Genomic DNA, 20,203 nt, shown 5'->3' on the forward strand with positions numbered 1-20,203 from the left:
AGCTGACGGGGGGACATGGAAGCAAGTGGAGCGTTCTTTTTCGCACAGTAATAATCCGCCAGGGGTTGTGCGAAAATGCACGTGAGAGGTAGGTGGGTCCTCAATTAAGCGAGAATCTTCACACGGCGCAAATTCTGCCGTTCAAAACAGGACTAGCGTGGCGCTCTTGATGCTCCACTCTCATCCTGGGAACCCGGAGGTCTAGAGAAAGAGGAAGGTGCATCCCAAGCCGAAATCCCGAGATTATTCTCATGCTGTAGAAAGACTTTTCTTACTACCAGAGTCTAGTGTCTATTTCCCAAGAATATAGGTAGTCAGTGGACATGAGCTGACTCTTCCAAACATTCAAGTTGATAAGGAAGTAGATAGAGCAACATAAATTAACCCATACCTATTCCACTCGACATTGTCACCACTCGCCTCCTCTTTAGCTTTGCCACCATTGCTATCTTCCACGATACTCTGCTTATAATTACCGTTCTGGTCTGTGATATCTATAGGTACTTAAAGGATATATGTCACGAGTTATGGCACGCAGCAATGGGCATGTGAAGTGTGTTTAAAGTGGCTTGAATCAACCTATCTAGAAGGAAGGAAAGAGAACAGTCTAAATACTGAACAAATGTGAGATATACGTGAAGTAGCACGTGATAGAGTGGTCGTTGAGTGCTGATACCGTTCCTGTTTCGTGACAATATACTATTGACGAAACATGGTAGGTAAAGAACAAGCTTGAGGAACTATGAATGAGACCGATAACGCTCAACACAAACCCCGAGGAAATAGTGGAATAGGAACATATAGCAAAATTGTTGGGCGGAGAAACCTTGTGTTTCCTGATGTACCTAACTAGTTCAACGAGCGAAATGTTGAGCCAGCTCGAGGCTGGGTGCATATTTCCATATTGACATCTGTGTATTGATAGGCTCAATGATGTCTTGCTCTCATCCTCAAATCGCTCATTGAGATTCTTACAAGACTCGATGACCAGTGACTTTTTTCATTGCAACTGATAAGGAGTCCGTTCTTCCATCTCTAAAGTGTAAAAGACTGCTTTTTAAGAAAGAAGATATTAGCGAAAGTGTTCAGATATTAGGTAAGACACGGTCAATAATGACAGAGTTAACAACAAAAGCACGACATTATCTACCTGGATCACAACATGAACGACCTTAGTTAAAAGAAATGTGACATATGCATAAGCAAATATCCTCAGTAACGGTGCTTTCCCACTCTGCTTCTGATATTTTGTATTGCTGCTCAAGACCTTTCTGGCGCAATCAAGTCTTGAAAGTTAGCCCAACAGGCGAGAAAACCCTTTGATACACAGAGAGCTCTTCTTCAGCGACAGTGATGATGAATTGAAGAGCTCCACTTGAAGACTGCATCTACAGATGATTGCCACTCAAAGCAGATTCTAGACCCGCAGAGACATGCCGTGGCAGAGCTTGAGAAATCGGTGCCTTTCATGGAACTCGAAATCCGAGACTGGGCACACAATCGCTCAACATAAGCTCGCCGCTCCTCCACTGAAGGTGTCCCATAAACCATCTCCAGTCGCCTCAATTGTTTTCATGAAACTCGCTAGGGTCATCGAATGTAACAACGGGGTGGGATATTCCGATTTCTTTTCACGAAAGTCTCATCAAAGGCGTCTTTTGGGTGCTGCTCACTTTGGAAAACAGAATGTTTGCCGTACATCGACCAGCGACCAGTCCGATACTGGCAAGTCGCATCCAAGCAACACTCCCTTCTCACACCATAGTTGGACCACTGGGGCAAGAGCAATATTAAACTCCCATGGGAAAGTAATTGAGGTTGGGTCAAAGACATTTATCCTATAATCGCATCCCGTTTACCCCTCCTCGACTGCCACCGCATGACTGGTCGGTAGCGCTTCTTTCGTCGCTCATTTTGGATCGTGTGTGGTGGAATGATTTATGCATGCCTCCAACCCCTGTTGGGGCTAATATAAATGCCGGACTTTCAGGAGAATTACCCCAGACCAGGGTACCATCCCGGTCCAAGTATGGCAAGTGCTTCAACCCACATGACAACATAAACAGCGCTCCTTATGGAAATCAAAGCCGGGTCTTACCCTTGAGCCGATACCATATCTACTGTGTGAGGTAGGCACACGAAAGTTGGCAGCGGTGGGTTGGCGACGGAATCATGACCAGGTCTCACTCTGTGGGAGGGCTGAAGGTTGGAGAATTGCAGAGATTCATCAGAACACTTTTTTTTTTTCATCTTATCGATCGATTTGTGACGCTGGTAATAGCTTCTTATTGTAGTATTTAGTTGGAGGGCGTGGGCCAAGGGATCTCTTAAAAGGAGCTCAGAAAATAAGGATGAACTCCTAGGCCGGGTTGCTTACAGTCGGGTTGCTTACAGTCCACTTCCTTAAGACAAGCAGCCATCACCCACCCGACCCCCGTATCATCCGCAAGACTTCTTCCGAAATACCTTCTCGGACGTCTTGGTCGCCCAAGACGTTATTCGTAGACGCCGGCAGGCCCAAGACGATCTAGACCTCATCTCTGCGACTATCCCCAGCAAGAAGAAGCTCCAAGACAGGCAAGCCTACCAAGAGTCTTGGCAACGAGTGCTTATTGCGTATTGGCATCATTGGCTTTGACAAGTATGAGGTCTTGAATGCAACTACGAGAAGATTATATCGTAAGTTGACCTTGTCGTCGAACCAGCAATATTCACATTGAACTTCAATGGAGTACCTATACGTTATTAGAAGACATTAGGACTAGAAGGGAAGGAGACGCCTTATTGAGATCACGAACCAAGAAGGAAAAGTAGCACACCTAGAGGTCGTGTGTAATACGATGCCGGGACCCGATTCCGTCTAGTACCGTACACTCCGCGTTCTTGGGCTCGAAGACACGCCTCGCTTCCCCCGCACCTATGCCAATGTGAGGATTGATTGCAATTTATATTGCATCGAACGATTGATGGAACGTTTTGCCGGTCGATTGGGGAAACTCCGGTTCCCGCAGCCTTCAGGGGTAAGTAGAAAGTTTCGCCCGACATTCTGTCAAAGACTGTTGGATGCCTATCTACCTAAGTCGGATCGATGCTGTTTACTGCTCAACGGATGAATGCCTCCGTAGTAGGCATGGAAGATCCCACCGGCCATGGGATGAAAGGGATGTTCGGTGCGCTTCCCGGCGATCCCTTGCTTGGTACTGAGGTCTTGGTCAACACTGCGAACGGAACTTGGGACTCCTTGGGAGAGTATTCATCAAGATATACTTCCCGAGAATTTCCAAGAAGAACTATAAGAAGTCTGTCAAGGTCACGCAAGATGTCGTGAAACTCATGAGCTTCTTCACCAGCCAGAACATCCTCAGCTATTGACATCTCATCTCAAGATGCTTTCTCTCTCCGTTCTTCTTGCTGCCATCGGCGCCGTGTCTGCTCAGCAGGCAGGTACTCTGCAGACTGAGACTCACCCGAAGTTGACCTGGCAGAAGTGCACCGCCTCCAGCTGCACCAACGTCAACGGCGAGGTCGTCATCGACCACAACTGGAGATGGCTTCACGATGCCTCTGGCACCAACTGCTACGATGGCAACAAGTGGACTAGTGCTTGCAGTTCCGCAACGGACTGTGCCTCTAAGTGCTCTCTTGAGGGCGCTGACTACGCAGCCACATACGGCGTCACCACCTCTGGCAACGCTCTCAGCTTGAAGTTCGTTACGCAACACGCCTACGGCAAGAACATTGGCTCTCGTCATTATCTCATGAACTCAGCCTCGGCCTACGAGATGTTCACTTTGACAGGTTGGTCTGGTTAATGAAGAGACCTTCGTGTCAGCTACTAATCTTTCAATAGGTAACGAGTTGGCCTTCGACGTCGACCTATCCCAGGTTGATTGTGGTCTGAACGGTGCCCTCTACTTTGTGCAAGTAAGTCAAATATCTTCGGGGATAACCCCAACAATGAAAAGGCTTCCCTGTCAGTTACTTACCTTTCAATAGATGGACGCAGACGGCGGCATGGCCAAGTACCCTACCAACAAGGCTGGTGCCAAGTACGGTACTGGATACTGCGACGCCCAGTGCGCCCGTGATCTCAAGTTCGTCGGCGGCAAGGCCAACATCGAGGGCTGGGTCCCTTCGTCCAATGATGCTAACGCTGGCGTCGGTCCCTACGGTGCCTGCTGCGCCGAGATGGACGTCTGGGGTATGCAACATATCGCCCATATCTGCCATCTCTTTGAGCCTTCTTCCTAACCATATGACAGAGTCCAACTCTCACTCCTTTGCCGTGACACCCCACGCATGCACGAACAACGCATACCACGTCTGCGAGACGTCCGGCTGTGGCGGAACCTACTCCGCGGACCGCTTCGCTGGCGACTGCGATGCCAACGGATGTGACTTTAACCCCTACCGCATGGGTGCCACTAGCTTCTACGGCAAGGGCAAGACGGTCGATACTTCCAAGAAGTTCACGTAAGTCATCCCGTTGCTGCTTTATTCTTCCTCTAGCTTTCGACATGTGCAAGATCACGACTCAGTAGCTGACCATGAACACCCAGCGTTGTCACCCAGTTCTCCAACAATAAGGTCGCGCAGTACTTCGTCCAGAATGGCGCCAAGATCAACATGCCCAACTCGACCATCAGCGGCGTGTCCGGCAACGCCGTCACCCCCGAGTTCTGCACCGCCCAATTCAAGGCCTTTGGCGACCGCGACCGCTTCTCTGAGGTCGGAGGCTTCTCCAAGCTCAACTCGGCCCTCAGCGGCAAGTGGGTGCTCGTGATGTCCCTTTGGGATGATCACTACGCCAACATGCTTTGGCTCGACTCCGTCTACCCCCCCGAGAAGGCTGGCCAGCCCGGTGCCGCCCGCGGAGACTGCCCCACCACCTCCGGCGTCCCCGCTGATGTCGAGAGCAGTCTTGCCAGTGTAAGTGACTCTTCATTTCTCTTCCGAATGCGCGCCAAGTATAGAGCTGATACCAAGACCAACTAGGCCACTGTTACGTACTCCAACATCCGCTTCGGACCCATCGGCTCAACCGTCAAATAAGCTGTTCGTAGAAAGTTGTTCTTCGTCGAGCTAGAGTGCTTGGTATGTGCAACTCTTGTCTGGGTCGAGGCTCTGCATGTTCTGGCAAAGGGGGCGATGAGACGACGACAAGCCTACAAGTAAGCTTGGTCTTTTGCTACAGACACCCGGGTCTCTAGCTAGAATATTGTCGGTCGTAGTGTAGAGTGTCGTTTTCTCTTCGTACATAGTCGTTACTCTTTCAATCCGAAGTTTTTGTTGCTTGTCTATTGAGTCCCGTGTGTACCGGCCTCACCTCGTAGTATTCCTGCCTGTATATGTTGGTTTTGTCAAAAAAGCCACCAAAAGAAAACAGCGTAGAAAGAATGGGAAGTTTCGAAAAAGGGGACGAATGATCTTCAACCTACACAATTTGTCCTCATAAGTGTATCAACAGCTTGTGCTGGCGGCAAAGTGAACGGTCACCAAGTCGAAGCAGATTTAAGCTGCAGGGCTACGACTATCGGACAATGTTATTTGACATAGGTAGAATTGCCGACATTTCCCCTTCAAGTCAGAGTCCGACTTCCGACTCCTCTAAGTCTGCAAGGTTGCTGCCCACACTCATCGGCCCGGTCTGGCAACAAACCGGTTTGGATGCGCCAACATTCTCACCGTTGATGCTAAGAGGCTTTCAGTTTTGAGATGGTGTGGCCAGGTTCATCAGACGGTCCTCTGCCCAATGGGAGGCCGTGTGTGGCACTCGGAGAGGACCCCGGGCCCCCAATCCTATCAGAGTGCCCAAACTCTCCTGATGATGACACAAACCAATCAGTCTATCTTCATCTTTGACCCCAGCTTCAGTGACGCATCCCAACCGTCACGGCTCCACCGAATTCCGGCAGAGAGGTGAGGAGAAATTAGACCGTGAAGTCCATGATCCCACCGGCTAGCACTGATCGTCGGTGATAGAGTTTGTTGCGCATGCATGACATTTACGCGCATTCAGTTGGGTACCTAATGTTGGGATGGGCTCGGACTCTCTCTTAATTGCATAACCATTGATATGCAATTTAACGAACCGACCGTCTAAAGAACATGGCGTATGGGCTGTAGAGCACAACAAGTACATGCCGAAAACACAACTCAGAGATGCCAGACCGTCAGCTGATTTGGCGGTGATTAAATAGCGAGCACCTAAGGATTTGGTATGCACTGAAATTTGCAGACTCTCAGCGCCCGATAAATACTGCTGATTTTGTTATGTGCGCTGTCCTTCAGCGTGTTGCTCCTGATGACCGCAAGGATCAATGACCACAGACGCCAACGGGACCCCTATCTAATGCTGCGATGAGAATTAGCCCTGAGCTAGATGAGTGGCCACCATTGTTCGGGAGGGGACGTCCAGTCTTCTACGGCGATGCTGTGACCTAACATCGGAGGCGAAGGTTTCAAGTTCCATGATAGTACATTGAACCTATCTGGGTCAGTAACGAATTCATGCTGGAAATGCGCGCTGCTCATCAAGGGTCAGTATACGCAGCACAGTAAAAGGAGTTTGATATTTTTAGTAAGTTGGTCTCTGCAGCATCCGGCTTCCATAGGTTTTTTAACTGTTCTTTAGTACACATGTCAGCGCACATCATCAGTGAGATGCTTACCAGTTCGAAGATCCTCATCATGATTCATCATCCTTGTGGTAACACCCTCCTAAATGGATTTCTAGCTCCTGATAGTAGCAATCATCTTGTCTTCCTGGAGCAGGGAAACCATTTGGTCATGATCGGAGGCGGGAATTGTCTTGTTCCCGAGATGTGTGTCTCTCGGCCCTTGCTTGCTAATTGTACCTCGAGAAACTAGACTTTTCATTCATTGGCTTGGAGTCAATACCAATAGACGGACTCTATGTTGAGAAGTGGGGGACTGCGCATATTTTACCGCGGGAGATATCGGACATCCTGAATAGGGGTAAATCTTACTGTCCATTCAGATGATTATCGCTTGACCAAGTGTACCTACCTACACCCTCTTATTTGATTTCTTTTGTTGTTCTACAACCCTTAGCAACGTTCTCATCTTCAAATTCATATAGCATGATGCGAAAGGCGAGGAGACAAAGCTCGCCACTTTATGCTTCAGTGGTATGTGGAAGTTCCAAGGGGAGCACCCAAGGCCCGTCTGATGCAACACAATGACTCTACAGCTTCCCAAAACCCTCCTATCCATGCCTGGAGCACAGAGCATCTGGTATGTAGAGAAGACTGTAGAGGTTTACTTAGTCAGATGCCTGCCGATGCTTAAGGTCTGCAGCACCTGAAAAGGCTCTGGAATGGCTTGACGAGTAATGGCTTTGTTTCCAGATTGGTGCTTTATGAGCACGCTGTTTGAGTCGGAGGCGGGCGCCCTTCCTCTCACTCACCTAAGGTACGATAGACAGGTCTTAGGATATGATTGAGCTTCGTGAAAGGTGTACTGGGGGTTGCAAGACTGCCTCTGGTAATTGATACTCCCCGGTCGTTTATTCTCCCTTGCTCGTCTCCCTTAACTTTGGTCATATCGAAATAGCCTTGTAAGATTTTCATGGTTGGCTTCGCCGTGTAATCGAACTTCGGGCAAACTGGGAATGGCTTGACCCTTGACTCCTGGCAGATTTACCCATTCATGATTCGACTGGGTGGCAACTTTTGTAACTGCAGGTTTCGTCAAAATGGAGAACGGTACCTCTAGAGGGATCAGGAAATAAGGTCGCAGTGATCCTTTGCTCCTATTTCCTGCCTGTTGGCGCGTGTGTCGCAGGGCAACATTCAGCTGCCGGGACTCTTATCACAAGTTGCGGTCGCAGCTTTAGTGGCCTCGGAGGACACAAACGAGCGTCGTCATGTGTATGAAGAACGCTACGGTGCCACTGCGCAACTGTACACTTTCTTTGCGGCATTTCCCGTGCAATCTTCAGGAGGCTAGGAGGTCGTCGCGATGGCATTTCCCTTCCTGTAAGTGGAAAAATGATGGAAAGAGATCTAAGAACCAGAGACGGACATGTTGAAGGAGGTCTCCACCAGGTTTGTGCTACCATCATACGGTGGGCGATATTGGATCTGCTGTTTCTGCCTGAGACCTAAATCCCCATGTACGTAGACATACCAGCCATATTGCCACGGTGGTAGTCCCAGATGCGACCTAGATTGAACTCTCTGCGCTTCTGAGTACTTTCTCCTGCGGTGTACAGGCCTAGTTGACATTCTGAGAAGGTCTCTTGCGCTTGAATGAAAGGGGGATTGGTAGCGCCGAAGCACTGAATCGTGAAATTGTTTGCAGAGCCTGCTCGACAACTGCGCTAGGATTTCTGTGATACCGAGCATTGACTAAACTACACTACATTATAGACATGCAGGACTCATTATATGTAGTAAGTAGCTCATCGTTAAATCGTTGCCAATGGCTACCTATGTACCTTACTCAGGTAGTCGCTGCGACGGATTACTTCGTGGAGCTAATCATGATCGGCCTTAGGTAGCTCTCGAAAGCAGAATTAGCTTGTGTCCATGTTCTTCGCCCCGCGACCAAGAAAACGGCGTTGTACGGCTCGGTGCGGCCAGCTTAAGCCCCGACTTCCGAAGCCCGAGGGGCTGATTCCTACCTTAATGAGTTGCCATAGCCCCCTCAAGCGAAGGTGAAAGAATAGGTGCTTGGAGTGCCCGCGAGAAAGATGGGAATGTATTCAAGACTTTAATTACGCTTGTAGTGTGAAGTTATTAGATGCGATTGCTTCAGATAACAAGGTCAAGAATGTGAAGGCTCAAGACGAAGACGCCGTGGTTGGGTGGCCGGCCCATCGGGCTTGTAGTGAGATTTACGAACCTGAATCGCAGCACATGGCGCCTGCCACGCCAGCTTGGCACGGTCAATCTCCAGATTTAAGTAAACTCAAGTTTGGCCAGGATGGTAGAGTAGTACGGCTTTGCAGCTCGTGCAGTTAATCGCATCGAGAATCGAGAAGGGGCTGGGCGCTTGACTTCCTAGGTCGCAATGCCGGAGGCGAAGGCCAATCCTCAAACTTGTCGACAGCTGCTCTCTTTCATCCACTTGTCGATAGAAGGAATCGGATGGATGATTACGAGACCAGAAGGTGTGAATGGTTACGAAGGACTCTGGTACTGTCAACTCATTGACCACGACTCTTTCCGGAATGGCATCGAATTTGACCTCCATCGAGTAATGATTGTGGCTCTGAATCCAAAATAAATCATAATTCGCTTGTAATAATCACAAAGAACTCTTGCGAATGCGGTATTTTCAGTGGTACCGCTTTGCCATTGATATCTAAAGTACGAATCACCACTAACATTGGACGGACAAAGCTGGTGAATCGAGGGGTCGGCCGCCTCATTAAGTGCCAGAGTTTTGGGACACAGCCCTACATGATGGTTGAGGAGCTTGGATCTTCTGGTCTATCCGCCGGATCACTAATGAGATTCCAACCTTCACCATGTGTGTACTGCGCAGTCTGCGCTTCGTGGCCCGTGGATCATGATGATGGCACGGCTTTTAGGGCATAAGCGAAAATCCACGTCATGGCTTCTTTCGTTCTCCTTGCGTGCTTTCCAGCTTGAAAGACGTCTAAAGCTTTGTTCAGCTCGAGTAAAAAGTGCGCCTCGATGGGGAATCTTCGAGCCAATTTTGCGGTCAATGGGATTCGAGGAGAAGCAGACAAGAACTAATTTGCGTTCTGCATACATTCATCAAATCGGAATAAATCCTCCGCTTCATAGTGACCGCAAAGCCGTGGCAAAGCAACACCCGAGTCGCTACAGGTACAATTGTAAAAAGCAAGCAGGAGACCCGCAGCATCTGAAGGGCCTCGACTAACTTGCCACATCACTGCCCATATGCGGATGACCATCGCGTCGACACTATGGACCGCTCGAATGGCACTGTAGGGTGTAAGATTAGCTGCTGTGGAAGGACTAGCAGTCCTGAGGGGGCTTTCAATCGACAGGGCAAGTTCACCTTCTCGATGGCCCCGGCCAGTGCAGACAGGAATCCTTCCGAACGCCAGCAGGGATGGTACCACGCCTGTGGGGTGTATCAGTTAGGTATCCGTACTATGGCCGAGAGAAGAGATGCGCAGTGGCCAAGAGATTCTGTTGGAATATTGATTGCACTCAATAATAACTGGCTATAAATACTCTTACGAGGCTGATGATGGAGAGAGCCTTGTTGTGCTGTCATTACTTTCTTTCCTTCATCTTGAACCAATGCTGGGCTTGCAACACGACGATGACTCAAGGGACGCTCCGAGCCCGGATACTCCTGCGACAGCCACAAGCTTCAGGCGTCTCTTACCAGCCGGCGCTGGTCCTCGCGTGATCTCAACGGATCCCCCCTTTCGACGGCAGAGACAAGCTGTTCCAGCGGCGTGCCTGGAGTGCCGCAGACGCAAAGTAAAGGTAACTCTTACGCTCTACGGAGATTGCTGTGAAGAGGGAAAGCCGCCCACCTTTAGCTTCCTACCCCTGATGAGAAAAGTACCTTTTGGCACGACTTGGTGTAACACACATAGCAACGGTACTTGTCAAAGTCGTTGACATCGCCGTCAATGTGGGGCAAATTGGCCAAAAGACTTGTCAAATCATGAATAGATTAGACAGTTAACCGTCAACCTTTTCCCCTCTTCATCCACCCCCTTCAGAAATTCAGCCCAGTCAAGGCCCAGCCAGCCGGATCTCTATCATTTCGATACGGCCAGCCACAAAGCTGATTAGGATTGGAAAACACAGTGTTCCGCAACCCGACCGATCTGTTCGCGATGTTCCACTCAAAACGTCGAATGCGAGTGGGATACCCCAATTGAGACAACCAGAAGACAGGCGATTGTCAATCGACTGGAAGAACTTGAAAAAGAGAATAATGATCTCCACGAGCTGATCAGAGACCTTTATTCACGGCCCGAAGCAGAGGCAACCGAAATATTCAATCGACTACGATCGACAGGCGACCCGTTCCATGTCCTGGACCTCGTCCGAGTGGGAGATCTCCTCCTGGGAAAGCAACCCATCGAACAGGATAGCTTCGCTGACAGGAGAAGCAAATCGAGCCCGTCATCTTCCAAACCGAGTTCAATGCGGGAAAAAGCCGACATGAACCCGTTGGACCCGGAAGATTGATTGAACCGAGTCTTGTGCAAACGCGAGCTATGGCGGATAATTCGAATTTCGAGTCACAGGCAATGGTGACGACCTCTATCAACTCGACCGCCTCAACACTTCGCAGTGTTCATCATCTGCCGAGGCAAGTTGCGCAGGACGCGATTTAGCAATCGCAGAGTTTGAATAAACAAGCAGGCTACGATATCTCCGGTACGATGGGAACATCCTCTAAACAGTCAAGACGCGACCGAAGCTGACTGGCATTGCCATTATTTGCAAGTTTTGGTCGATAGAGCAATTCAAACTCTTATGATGTTGGAGACGCCAACGAACGATAAACGGTAGCCCTGAACCTGGCTCTGGTCATAAATTGCCGAAAAGCTCGTCGTGGTGCCCGACAACTCCGATTACAATGGGTAAACGATGACTCTTTGACGACCAAGGGCAAATCCAACCACACGAGACGATCAGCCCGGGTGTTGCATGCCGGACACCGACATCATCGCCACTGTGCCTTCCAGAATCCGAGGCTGAGATTGTAGCGAGATAATCGAAATCGTTGGGGTTGCATGGGGCGAACGGTCTGGTACGTTTTCTAGATGCCTCTCGCACCAGGTGCTTTTATTCAAGAGCGGCGGGCCGGAATCTGATCGCTAAATTGTTTTTTATCCGTAGTTACTTTGGAAAAGAAGTCCATTTACAAAAGATATCAGTTGGCGTCGTCAGGCCCAAGCCGAATGCCACTAGACAATAATTTCCGACGTCACAGTGGCAAAACTCGTAAACATACCTTTGCGTGCCAGACAGGCGCAACTCGGACCTAAACGACCTATACGAGCATACACACTTGAAGAGAAAGATGGCAAAGGCAAGCTGAAGAGCAGATGTTAGAAAAACTGCAATCGCAGCAAGACTTTTAGGTCTTGCACTCTAGGGTGAGCGGTCGAGTTTCCTACCAAAGCTTTTCACCCAGTGCGATCGCGCGTCATTTCGTCGTTTAGTGTCCAGATACCGACGTCTTGCTTTATACTGTATGGAATTGTGCAAACATTCTGAAAGACTACATGTATCAATGGACTGCTGGACTGGCATACACCTGTGGAATTACGGACACTCGCCCATGCCAAGTTGTATTCGTTTAACCCTAGTGCTCAACCGTGCCTGTCTCTCAACCTACTCCACTTCTTCCCATTTGAGCGCGAGCGTCACAGGATACGAAAAATTTGTCGTCGCCCTGAATGAGAGTAACACAAACGCATACCAAATACCAAGGGCAACAACTGGTCGAATCGGCTGCCACAATTCTAGGAGGTTGTCACTGGTGCTACGAGGTGTTGGTCGTTGAGAGCTAAACGCTAACGCTTGACGCGATTTCCACATAGTCCCATTACGAATATAGCTTGAAGTCTACGACCAAGACTAATTAAGAGTAACTTGCTAGCTGCTATTGTAGTGTCATGCTTGCTCATTCGCCCCTCTATAGTGGCCAATCGATTTGCATGTTACGTCCGTACGCTGTTGCGCATGCCCCCTCTTTCTACTTCAGGAAAACCGACGATTCGAAGCGAGGTCCCCAGGACTATACAGGTGGCAACATCGGCAGCCCCCAAACGCAAACTGGGCGATGACTTGGTAGAATAATCACACGGGCTAACCAAGTTGTCAACGTAGGGCTGAATGGGGCTGGGATCAGGGCCTATACTCTGACTGACCTGGATACCGTCTTCTGAAGGGGTTTCTGGAGTAGGGTGAAGACAGGACAAGCAGCAATCAAATGCTGAATTGCTCGGAAGCTGCCAACGGATCATGGACAATGCACAGAGGGGGTTGAACCCCCACGATTAGACGATGCGGCAATATGGGCAACCGACGTCATCCTCCTTCTAGCAGTTGAGCATTGCAACATTCCGAAGTGACAGATGGCGGATGTTCCAGGGCCGAGCAACCAACAGACTTACAACCTTGTAAGGGAATTCTGATAGTCTACTTTTACAACTCAAAGTTCAACTCAAAGTAAAGCGCACAGTTCCACCACCGCCGTCACCAGCAGGTAAATGCGTTCCGTCCGTACACACATCATCGCCTAATCTTTCAACCGTGGCGCTCGAAGCGCGGGCCACGTATTACATTGGCCGAGTGCGCGCACCCAATAAAGATGGCTACAGTAATTTAAAGGAAGATCAAAGGTCGCCAGTCAATCATTATAGTCAATGTAGACGGTATCAATTACGATACACAGCGTCGCTAACATGTTTCAATCCAAACCTCGCATCCTCTTCTTCAACCCCGTCCGCCATGCGCTACAAGAGTATGAGGCTTAGGAGCTGGTGGCCAATCCCGAAGTGGTCACTAGTACCTCGCGAGATCAGTTCTTCAACGACTTGCGCAGCCAGTATCAGGACACTGAAGCCATTTTTAGAACGTCTTCCAGTTGAGCTGTAAGTAATTTGTTACATCATCCTTCGTAGTACTAACACTTGACAGGTTGCTGGAAAGTTTGACGAAGAGTTCGTGAACCAACTGCCTACGTCTTTGAAGTACATCTGCCATACTGGCGCCGGACACGATCAGATTGACGTCGATGTCTGCACGCGGCGCAACATCATTGTCACTTATGCCCCAGACCCAGTTACGTCGGCCACTGCCGAGCTGACTATTTTCCTTCCCCTCGAAGCAATCCGCCAGTTGAATCCCTCTTTTAATAGTCTAAGGAGCGGCAACTTCAAAAAGGGCCTCGACTTTGGTCATGATTTTCAAGGTAAGACATTGGGGATTCTCGGCATGGGTCGCATTGGCCGTGCAGTCAAGCGCCGTGCCGAGCCTTTCGGGCTCAAAACAATCTATCACAACCGGAAGCCGCTGTCGAATAATCTCGCTGCAGTCTGTCAATATGTTTCCTTCGATGAACTTCTCAGCACCAGCGACATTATCTCTGTCCATGTCCCGCTGTCAGCCGGTACTACGCACCTGATCGGAGCCGCAGAGATTGCCAAGATGAAGCCAAGTGTAGTCTTGATCAATACCGCCCGTGGTGCTGTCATTGACGACGCAGCCATGGCCGCCGCCCTGGATGAGGGCCACATCACCGCGGTTGGGCTCGATGTCTACGAAAAGGAGCCACTGGTTGACGAGCGACTTGTGAAGAACGAAAGAGCCTTGCTCGTGCCTCACCTGGGAACTCACACCGTTGAGACACTCGGTCAGACGGAGTCACTCGCCATGGAAAACGCGCGCCGCGGCGTTTCGAAGGAGAGGCTGTTGACGGTCGTTCCTGAGCAGGACGAGGCCTATGAGCAATCCGCATAGGAGCAACATATCTATGGGCATATGAGGCACGATCTTACGAAGCAGAAAGGAGAAAGACAAAATTTCCAATAATATCCGATGCTCCATGATTCCCATGTTGGCCGTATTCAGTCGAACGAGAGATCAGCGTGGGGCAACCGATGGGTACCCACATGTTTCTTCCCACATTCGACTCCTCCGCGGAGCTTCCTTTGTCCGCGGCTCGAATATTACGCGCGTTCGGTCATTGCCTCCGTCTCTTAAGCCTTTCACCAGCGTCTCTCCACGGCGAATTGAACCCGATTTCGGCAAGAAGCAAACTTGTCCGTCAATACCTATGGCAGGCCAAGGAACCAAGAAAATAACTCGGAGTCGTGGGGCCTGCTTGGCCTGCAGGGCGCGAAAACACAAGGTGGGTTGAGAAGAGTCAATCATCACCTACAACCAGCAGAGGTTGACTGACTCCTTGGGCAACCACCAGTGTAGCGGGGAGAGGTACGCTCATTCCGGTCTGGCTGATATTTGTAATACCTGGAAAGCTCATCGCTGTAGGCCAAAGTGTGCACAATGCGGTATCAACAATGTATCATGTCAATGGCCTGAACAGAGAAAACGGTCAGTTTCGAGCTTTGGTCGTCAAGCCAAGTCTCCTCTTCAATCTTCCTCTCGATTGCTTTACCTTTTATGACTGACACTTAAGGCATATGTAGTGGCCCCCCGAAGCACTACATCGTGACCATGGAAAAGCGTTTGATGGAAACCGAACAAGTTCTCTGCGCACTGTTGGCCCAAGTGTCAGGGAATCAACTAGAAAGGGCATTTCGTGATATCCCAAAAGCCGGCCTTCCATCGACTGGCAATGGCTCGTCGGCCACTAGCGGGACATCAATCGAGGTGGTCAAAGGGGATAAGTTTGGTCCTGTGTACTGGGGCAACCACCCGATCGACTCGGCAGAAGCTGTTCAGCGTTGGCGGGCAGACCGAACCTCGATAGAACCAAGCGAGACGCCCAAACGAGGTTCTCACGCGGCCGAGGTTGCTGCTACAAACGACGAGCCAACCGATAATACACCAGGTGGCGATGACAGTTACGGGGATGATGATATTGAGGAGTCTGAGGGCATGACCCGCGCAGAAAGCATGGAAGAAGACGAAGAAACTCTGATGATAGACCCGGATATATCAAGAGCCTCGGAACTGGGCGCTACCAGGATACGGGACACCGGCGGAGGAGCTGCTGGGTTACTTGTAGAAGGGTTGACAGGGTCTAGAGCCAGCCTCGACACGAGAACGAGTGGAAAGAGGCGGGAAATGCGCCCACCAACTTCAGAAAGTTATGAAAGCGCATTCCTTTGGTAGTCGTAGTTCCCTGGGTAGGTCATATTCAAGACTAGTTCATGTATGGCCGCGGGTGAAGCACACGTCGATGAGAATAGTTGCGTGATAATACGAGGTACGCTGGTTTAGCTAGCAATGACCTCTTCCTCTGGGTACCTCATGTAGATCATTACAGTAATTCAGTTCACGTCTTGAATCATTCACGAAATTTTTATTTCTTGAGCTCATCGCAATGTTGTCATCGCCCACTCATTAGGAGGAGCTTGTTGGAGGAAATGAATCGCTATTAGCTTCTATGGGCGGATATCTTCGGCAGACTCACTCAGCCCTTTCAGCCACGGGGTAATTTAACTCCGCCGCACCCCACCCTTGAATGCGCTGTGCGTCAGCGCGTTTTTAACGACATTATTCCCATCCGCCACTCTTGGGCGAATGAGAGCAGACAGCGTCGGCGGGGCGTGGCTTGGCTTATCAGCAGCTCAGCTACAAGTCTTTGGATATGGCACCAGAGATCGGAAGCCTCAGAGCCCTTGCCAACGGGGAAAGCCAATTTGTTGGCAGTTCTTCGGGCGTCTTCTTCATCAATACCGTTCGAAGGGCCTTCTCAACAGCCGAAGGCGCCGAGGGAGACGATGGACGCCACGCTGCTGGGGCCGATACCCACGATGATCCATCTCCCGAAGACTGCATCGTGGGCGACAACGACCGGAATGACCATGAGTCTTCGGGAGAGAGGCCAGGATGCCGCAGCGCTGGTCGAGCGAACCATGAGTCGGATGCCGAGACCTCACCGCTCCCTTCAAGCGTGGATATCATGACTGACATGAGTTCATTGCCTGACTATGAGATTGCTCGGGACCTCTTTCTCACATACTTCCGAATATGGCATCCTTTGGTTCCTTTCCTCCAAGGGCCTGAGTGTCTAGGAGACTTGGAAAATCTCTATTCACCCGACTTCAACCAGCGCAGTTCAAGGTCGCTCTGCCAATTTATCATCTTCAAGTGCATCTTGAACGTTGCGAAGCTTGACACAGATGGGCCGCTCGATCTGGGTTCAGCAGTCATACGTTCACCTTCAGACCTCTTACCAACTCTCAGCATATTAGCCCTTCGCTGCGACACGATTTCCATCCAAGCATTGTTAGCATCTCAAGTCTATTTCATTTCCAGCATGTCGCTACGCCATGCATCCTCTGTTAGTGGCCTGTTATCCAAGTCGATCTTTCAATCTGGCATGCATAGATGCCCAGTACGGTACGACCATCTGTCTCCGGATGAGCGCTCAATGCGTAAGCGCACTTTCTGGAGCTTTTACGTTCTCGACCGTTTCATCAGCCAGTCATTGGGGCACCCGAATGGCATTCAAGACTCAGACATCGACGTATGCCCGCCAGGCCAGCGAGACCTCCATGAACCAGTTGCAAAGTCAGATCTCCACGGCCAAGTCGAGAACACCTACCTACACCTCCCCGCAAACCACCCCGAACGGTTGGCATCATCTCCAGCAGGTCAAGATCAGAGAATGGAGACCTCGCCCGAGGTAGAAAAGGAATCAGGCCGACATGAGAGAGCCAGTACCGACTCTCCGGCGTCAAGCATATCACCCAAGGCTGCCGCGATCCTCCGCCACCGTCGAGAAACACAAGCTGTTCTGGAACATCATGTTCGGCACTCACAGTTAGTGGGAAGAGTTCTAGAAGTCTTCCACAAGTCCATTCATGCCAGGGAAATGGACAATCAAACAATTCTATTCCTGAAGGCGGATGTGACGGCCTATGGCAACGACCTCACAGAGCCCCGCTTCACTCCAGCCTCACAAGACATACCACAGCTAACCCCAGACCCCACCGTATTTCCCTTCGTCAGTTACTATTACACCATACTTCTACTTCATCGGCCCTCCCTTTCACTAGACTCAAGACGTGCAGAGTTCCGTGACGCATTGCAGACTTGCATAAATGCTGCCTACGCGATACTCCGCATCATTGAGCAGTATTCAGAAATGGGAGGTCCTTTATTTTGGCCTGGATACATGTCAGCTGTGTGGATGAGCGGTCTTGTGTTGGCTCTAGCAGCTCGGCTCAAAGTCTGCAACGTTGAGAAAGCTATATCGTGCGTATCGTCAAAGTTGCCAACTGCGTGTTTTGCCAATTCGCTAATTGGAAAGTAGAGGAATCGAATGTTCGCTGCAATTGTTGAACAAGTCGATAAAACGATGGGCAATGGCTCGACACTGCAGAGAAGTGCTATCTGTCCTGCTTCGGGGTATCGCACAGGGACCCGAAACACATAAGAGAGTCCGAACAGATACCATTGAGGGCTCAGATCATGAGGATGGTCATGATGCCACACAAAAGCGTGCCAAGCGAAGCAAAAGAAGGATAGCAGGCGCTAATGCGTCTGGGCGACAAGATCAGCCTATAAATCTTGGTATAATGTCTCCGCGACGGCAACTACCAACATCAAACACCACCTATAACACTCAAAGCCCGATTCCAGCCCAACGGCTAAGAGATAGCAATCCCGTTTCAAGGGTCTATGAAAGCCAAAGACATAATCTTTTCAACTTTGAGACATCCGACTTCAACCCAAACAGCCCTAGGCCGAACCAGAGTCAGGCTCGTCAAACCGATACCAGCCAGCTTTTCTTGCCGCCTGACTTTAATATCCAAAACCACAACTCATCTATGGGTTCCTATTTTGCTCCCATACCCACGACATTTCCGGATCGCGACAGAAACCCATCCAATCAGGGCATGGATGGACAGTTTGGAGCTGCTGACAACTTTTTCGACATTTTCGATGGAGCTACATGGGGTTCACTGCTGGACATCGTAAACGATGCAGGCGCAGAAGCACAATATCCATACTAAGAGCGAAAGCTTCGTCATTTGGCGCCTGTGAAACTTTTCTGTTGGACTTCGGATCTGAGCAAGGTCGCGACGGCTTACTGATACTTTGGAGTTCAAAAGGCTACGTGGTCAGGCCACGTTATCGCTCAATCTTAGCTGAGAGAAAGCCGGGCGAGGTAGGCAGCAAGAATCACATTAGAACCAATGTCACTGTCAAGTGTCTACCGTCGCAGTGGCCGGTCCCTTTACGCCTGTGACTGGATGAAGGCCTCCCCCTTCTTAATGTTTCCTTCCAGTTCATCAACGGCAACCTTCAAAAGACCCTTTTCATAATCAGACAACGATCCAATAGGATGCGCGGTCTCGGCGCCGCCTGGCCCGAAGGTCACCGGAACAGCAAAGTAGCTCACTCCAAGCTCGTGGGCAACGGCCTCACCTCCTTGCAACCCAGGTAGGTAGACATAGGCAGGTTCCACGATACCACTCTGACCTTGAGAGGCCTTGATAATGGCTTGGGCAAAACTAAGAGGGTATCATGTTCAGTAACTGTGCATGGACGAAACAGATAGATCTCTCCAAAGTACTTACCGGAAACCAGCGTACGCCATGGATGTTGTCGCAGACCCAGCACCAGCCTTGGCTTTGACAATTTCGTCCCCGCCGAATTGGACTCCTGCAAAGGCTACATTAGCTTGCCATTTGCCATCTTCACGACGATTGAACTTATTGTTTGTGATAGCCTCAATTTGCTCTTGGTTTAGCTGTACTGAGGGCTGGGATCGGCTAATCAAGGGCAAGATTGTTGCTCCCGAATGCCCGCCAACAACAGGTACCTTGAAATCCTGTGGGCTGATATTGCCAAGGACATCAGCAACAAACTTGGATCCGCGCACAACATCCAGTGTCGTAACGCCAAACAAGCGCTTGGGTTCGAAAACTCCGTGCTTTTTCAATACTTTGGCGGCAATGGGGACAGTGCTGTTAACTGGATTGGTGATAATTGCAACCAATGCCTCGGGGCAGAATTGGGCAACTCCAGCAGCCAAGTCTGCAATGATGCCGACATTGGTCTTGAACAAGTTTGAAAGTATGTGAGCTCAAGATTCAGGTTGCGCTGGAGCTGAAGGCCTGACCATCACGAGTCATGCCCGGCTTGCGAGCAATGCCAGCAGAGATCAGTACGACTTCCGCCCCGGTAAGAGCCTTTTGAAGACCATCATTCTCGGGGAGATAACCCTTAACGACTGTAGGAGTATCAATGTGATTAAGGTCCGTAGCTACGCCCACAGCGTGAACAACATCGGAAAGTCTAAGATCTGTCACAAGAAGTGACTATGATGATGTATGTCAGTTGCCCTGGATACCGCATGAATGAGGCTTTTGGAGTTATACCGATTTGAGTAGAAGACTCAAGGGTTGTCCAATCTGCCCTGAGGCACCCAAAACAGCGACTTTGACCATATTGAAGGAAGATAAGGAGGTTGCTGCGTTTTGAAACGTTGAAATTGCACGATTTTGAGTGGCAAGATGTCTCAGTGGCTCTTGAGAAGATGATTGAGATGACTTGAGATA

The 20,203-nt window shown here is 50.0% G+C and overlaps 6 protein-coding genes across 6 annotated transcripts; 5 read left to right on the forward strand and 1 right to left on the reverse strand.

Moving 5' to 3' along the window:
* Nucleotides 1–3,386: 3,386 nt before the first annotated feature.
* On the forward strand, nt 3,387–5,052 carry BDZ83DRAFT_587132 (family 7 glycosyl hydrolase; the record flags this gene model as incomplete). The annotated part of the gene is made up of 6 exons (XM_060506012.1): nt 3,387–3,798; nt 3,851–3,924; nt 3,997–4,201; nt 4,263–4,473; nt 4,560–4,929; nt 4,996–5,052. 6 exons carry the CDS (start codon nt 3,387–3,389, stop codon nt 5,050–5,052), a joined length of 1,329 nt encoding a protein of 442 aa, XP_060360706.1.
* Nucleotides 5,053–10,784: 5,732 nt separating this feature from the next.
* Nucleotides 10,785–11,174, forward strand: BDZ83DRAFT_587110 (uncharacterized protein; the record flags this gene model as incomplete). Its single annotated transcript, XM_060506009.1, has 1 exon — nt 10,785–11,174. A coding segment is annotated over one exon (390 nt), but the record flags the coding sequence as incomplete, so codon positions are not given.
* Nucleotides 11,175–13,405: 2,231 nt separating this feature from the next.
* On the forward strand, nt 13,406–14,462 carry BDZ83DRAFT_722722 (D-isomer specific 2-hydroxyacid dehydrogenase; the record flags this gene model as incomplete). Its single annotated transcript, XM_060512500.1, has 3 exons — nt 13,406–13,444; nt 13,478–13,586; nt 13,663–14,462. 3 exons carry the CDS (start codon nt 13,406–13,408, stop codon nt 14,460–14,462), a joined length of 948 nt encoding a protein of 315 aa, XP_060360708.1.
* A 102-nt stretch (nt 14,463–14,564) lies between these two features.
* Nucleotides 14,565–16,000, forward strand: BDZ83DRAFT_634455 (uncharacterized protein). The gene is made up of 4 exons (XM_060509095.1): nt 14,565–14,853; nt 14,923–14,936; nt 14,994–15,056; nt 15,152–16,000. The coding sequence occupies exons 1-4, from the start codon at nt 14,779–14,781 to the stop codon at nt 15,798–15,800; spliced, it is 801 nt and encodes a 266-aa protein (XP_060360709.1). The 5' UTR covers nt 14,565–14,778; the 3' UTR covers nt 15,801–16,000.
* A 208-nt stretch (nt 16,001–16,208) lies between these two features.
* Nucleotides 16,209–19,040, forward strand: BDZ83DRAFT_634462 (putative Zn(II)2Cys6 transcription factor). Its single transcript, XM_060509096.1, has 2 exons — nt 16,209–17,891; nt 17,950–19,040. Exons 1-2 carry the CDS (start codon nt 16,279–16,281, stop codon nt 18,650–18,652), a joined length of 2,316 nt encoding a protein of 771 aa, XP_060360710.1. The 5' UTR covers nt 16,209–16,278; the 3' UTR covers nt 18,653–19,040.
* On the reverse strand, nt 18,877–20,092 carry BDZ83DRAFT_755933 (malate dehydrogenase; the record flags this gene model as incomplete). The annotated part of the gene is made up of 4 exons (XM_060514679.1): nt 18,877–19,153; nt 19,220–19,701; nt 19,814–19,963; nt 20,024–20,092. The coding sequence occupies 4 exons, from the start codon at nt 20,090–20,092 to the stop codon at nt 18,877–18,879; spliced, it is 978 nt and encodes a 325-aa protein (XP_060360711.1).
* Between the last annotated feature and the right edge of the window lie 111 nt (nt 20,093–20,203).

This window comes from Colletotrichum acutatum, assembly GCF_030867785.1.
Source record: "Colletotrichum acutatum strain CBS 112980 chromosome Unknown BDZ83scaffold_112, whole genome shotgun sequence".
Classification (NCBI taxonomy): Eukaryota; Fungi; Ascomycota; class Sordariomycetes; order Glomerellales; family Glomerellaceae; genus Colletotrichum; species Colletotrichum acutatum.

Coding starts and splice junctions, on each gene's coding strand:
- BDZ83DRAFT_634455 (XM_060509095.1), top strand. CDS start 14,779: ATGGCAGGCCAAGGAACCAAGAAAATAACTCGGAGTCGTGGGGCCTGC. Junction 15,057..15,151: donor TGGCCTGAACAGAGAAAACG/GTCAGTTTCGAG, acceptor AGGCATATGTAG/TGGCCCCCCGAAGCACTACA.
- BDZ83DRAFT_634462 (XM_060509096.1), top strand. CDS start 16,279: ATGGCACCAGAGATCGGAAGCCTCAGAGCCCTTGCCAACGGGGAAAGC. Junction 17,892..17,949: donor AACGTTGAGAAAGCTATATC/GTGCGTATCGTC, acceptor ATTGGAAAGTAG/AGGAATCGAATGTTCGCTGC.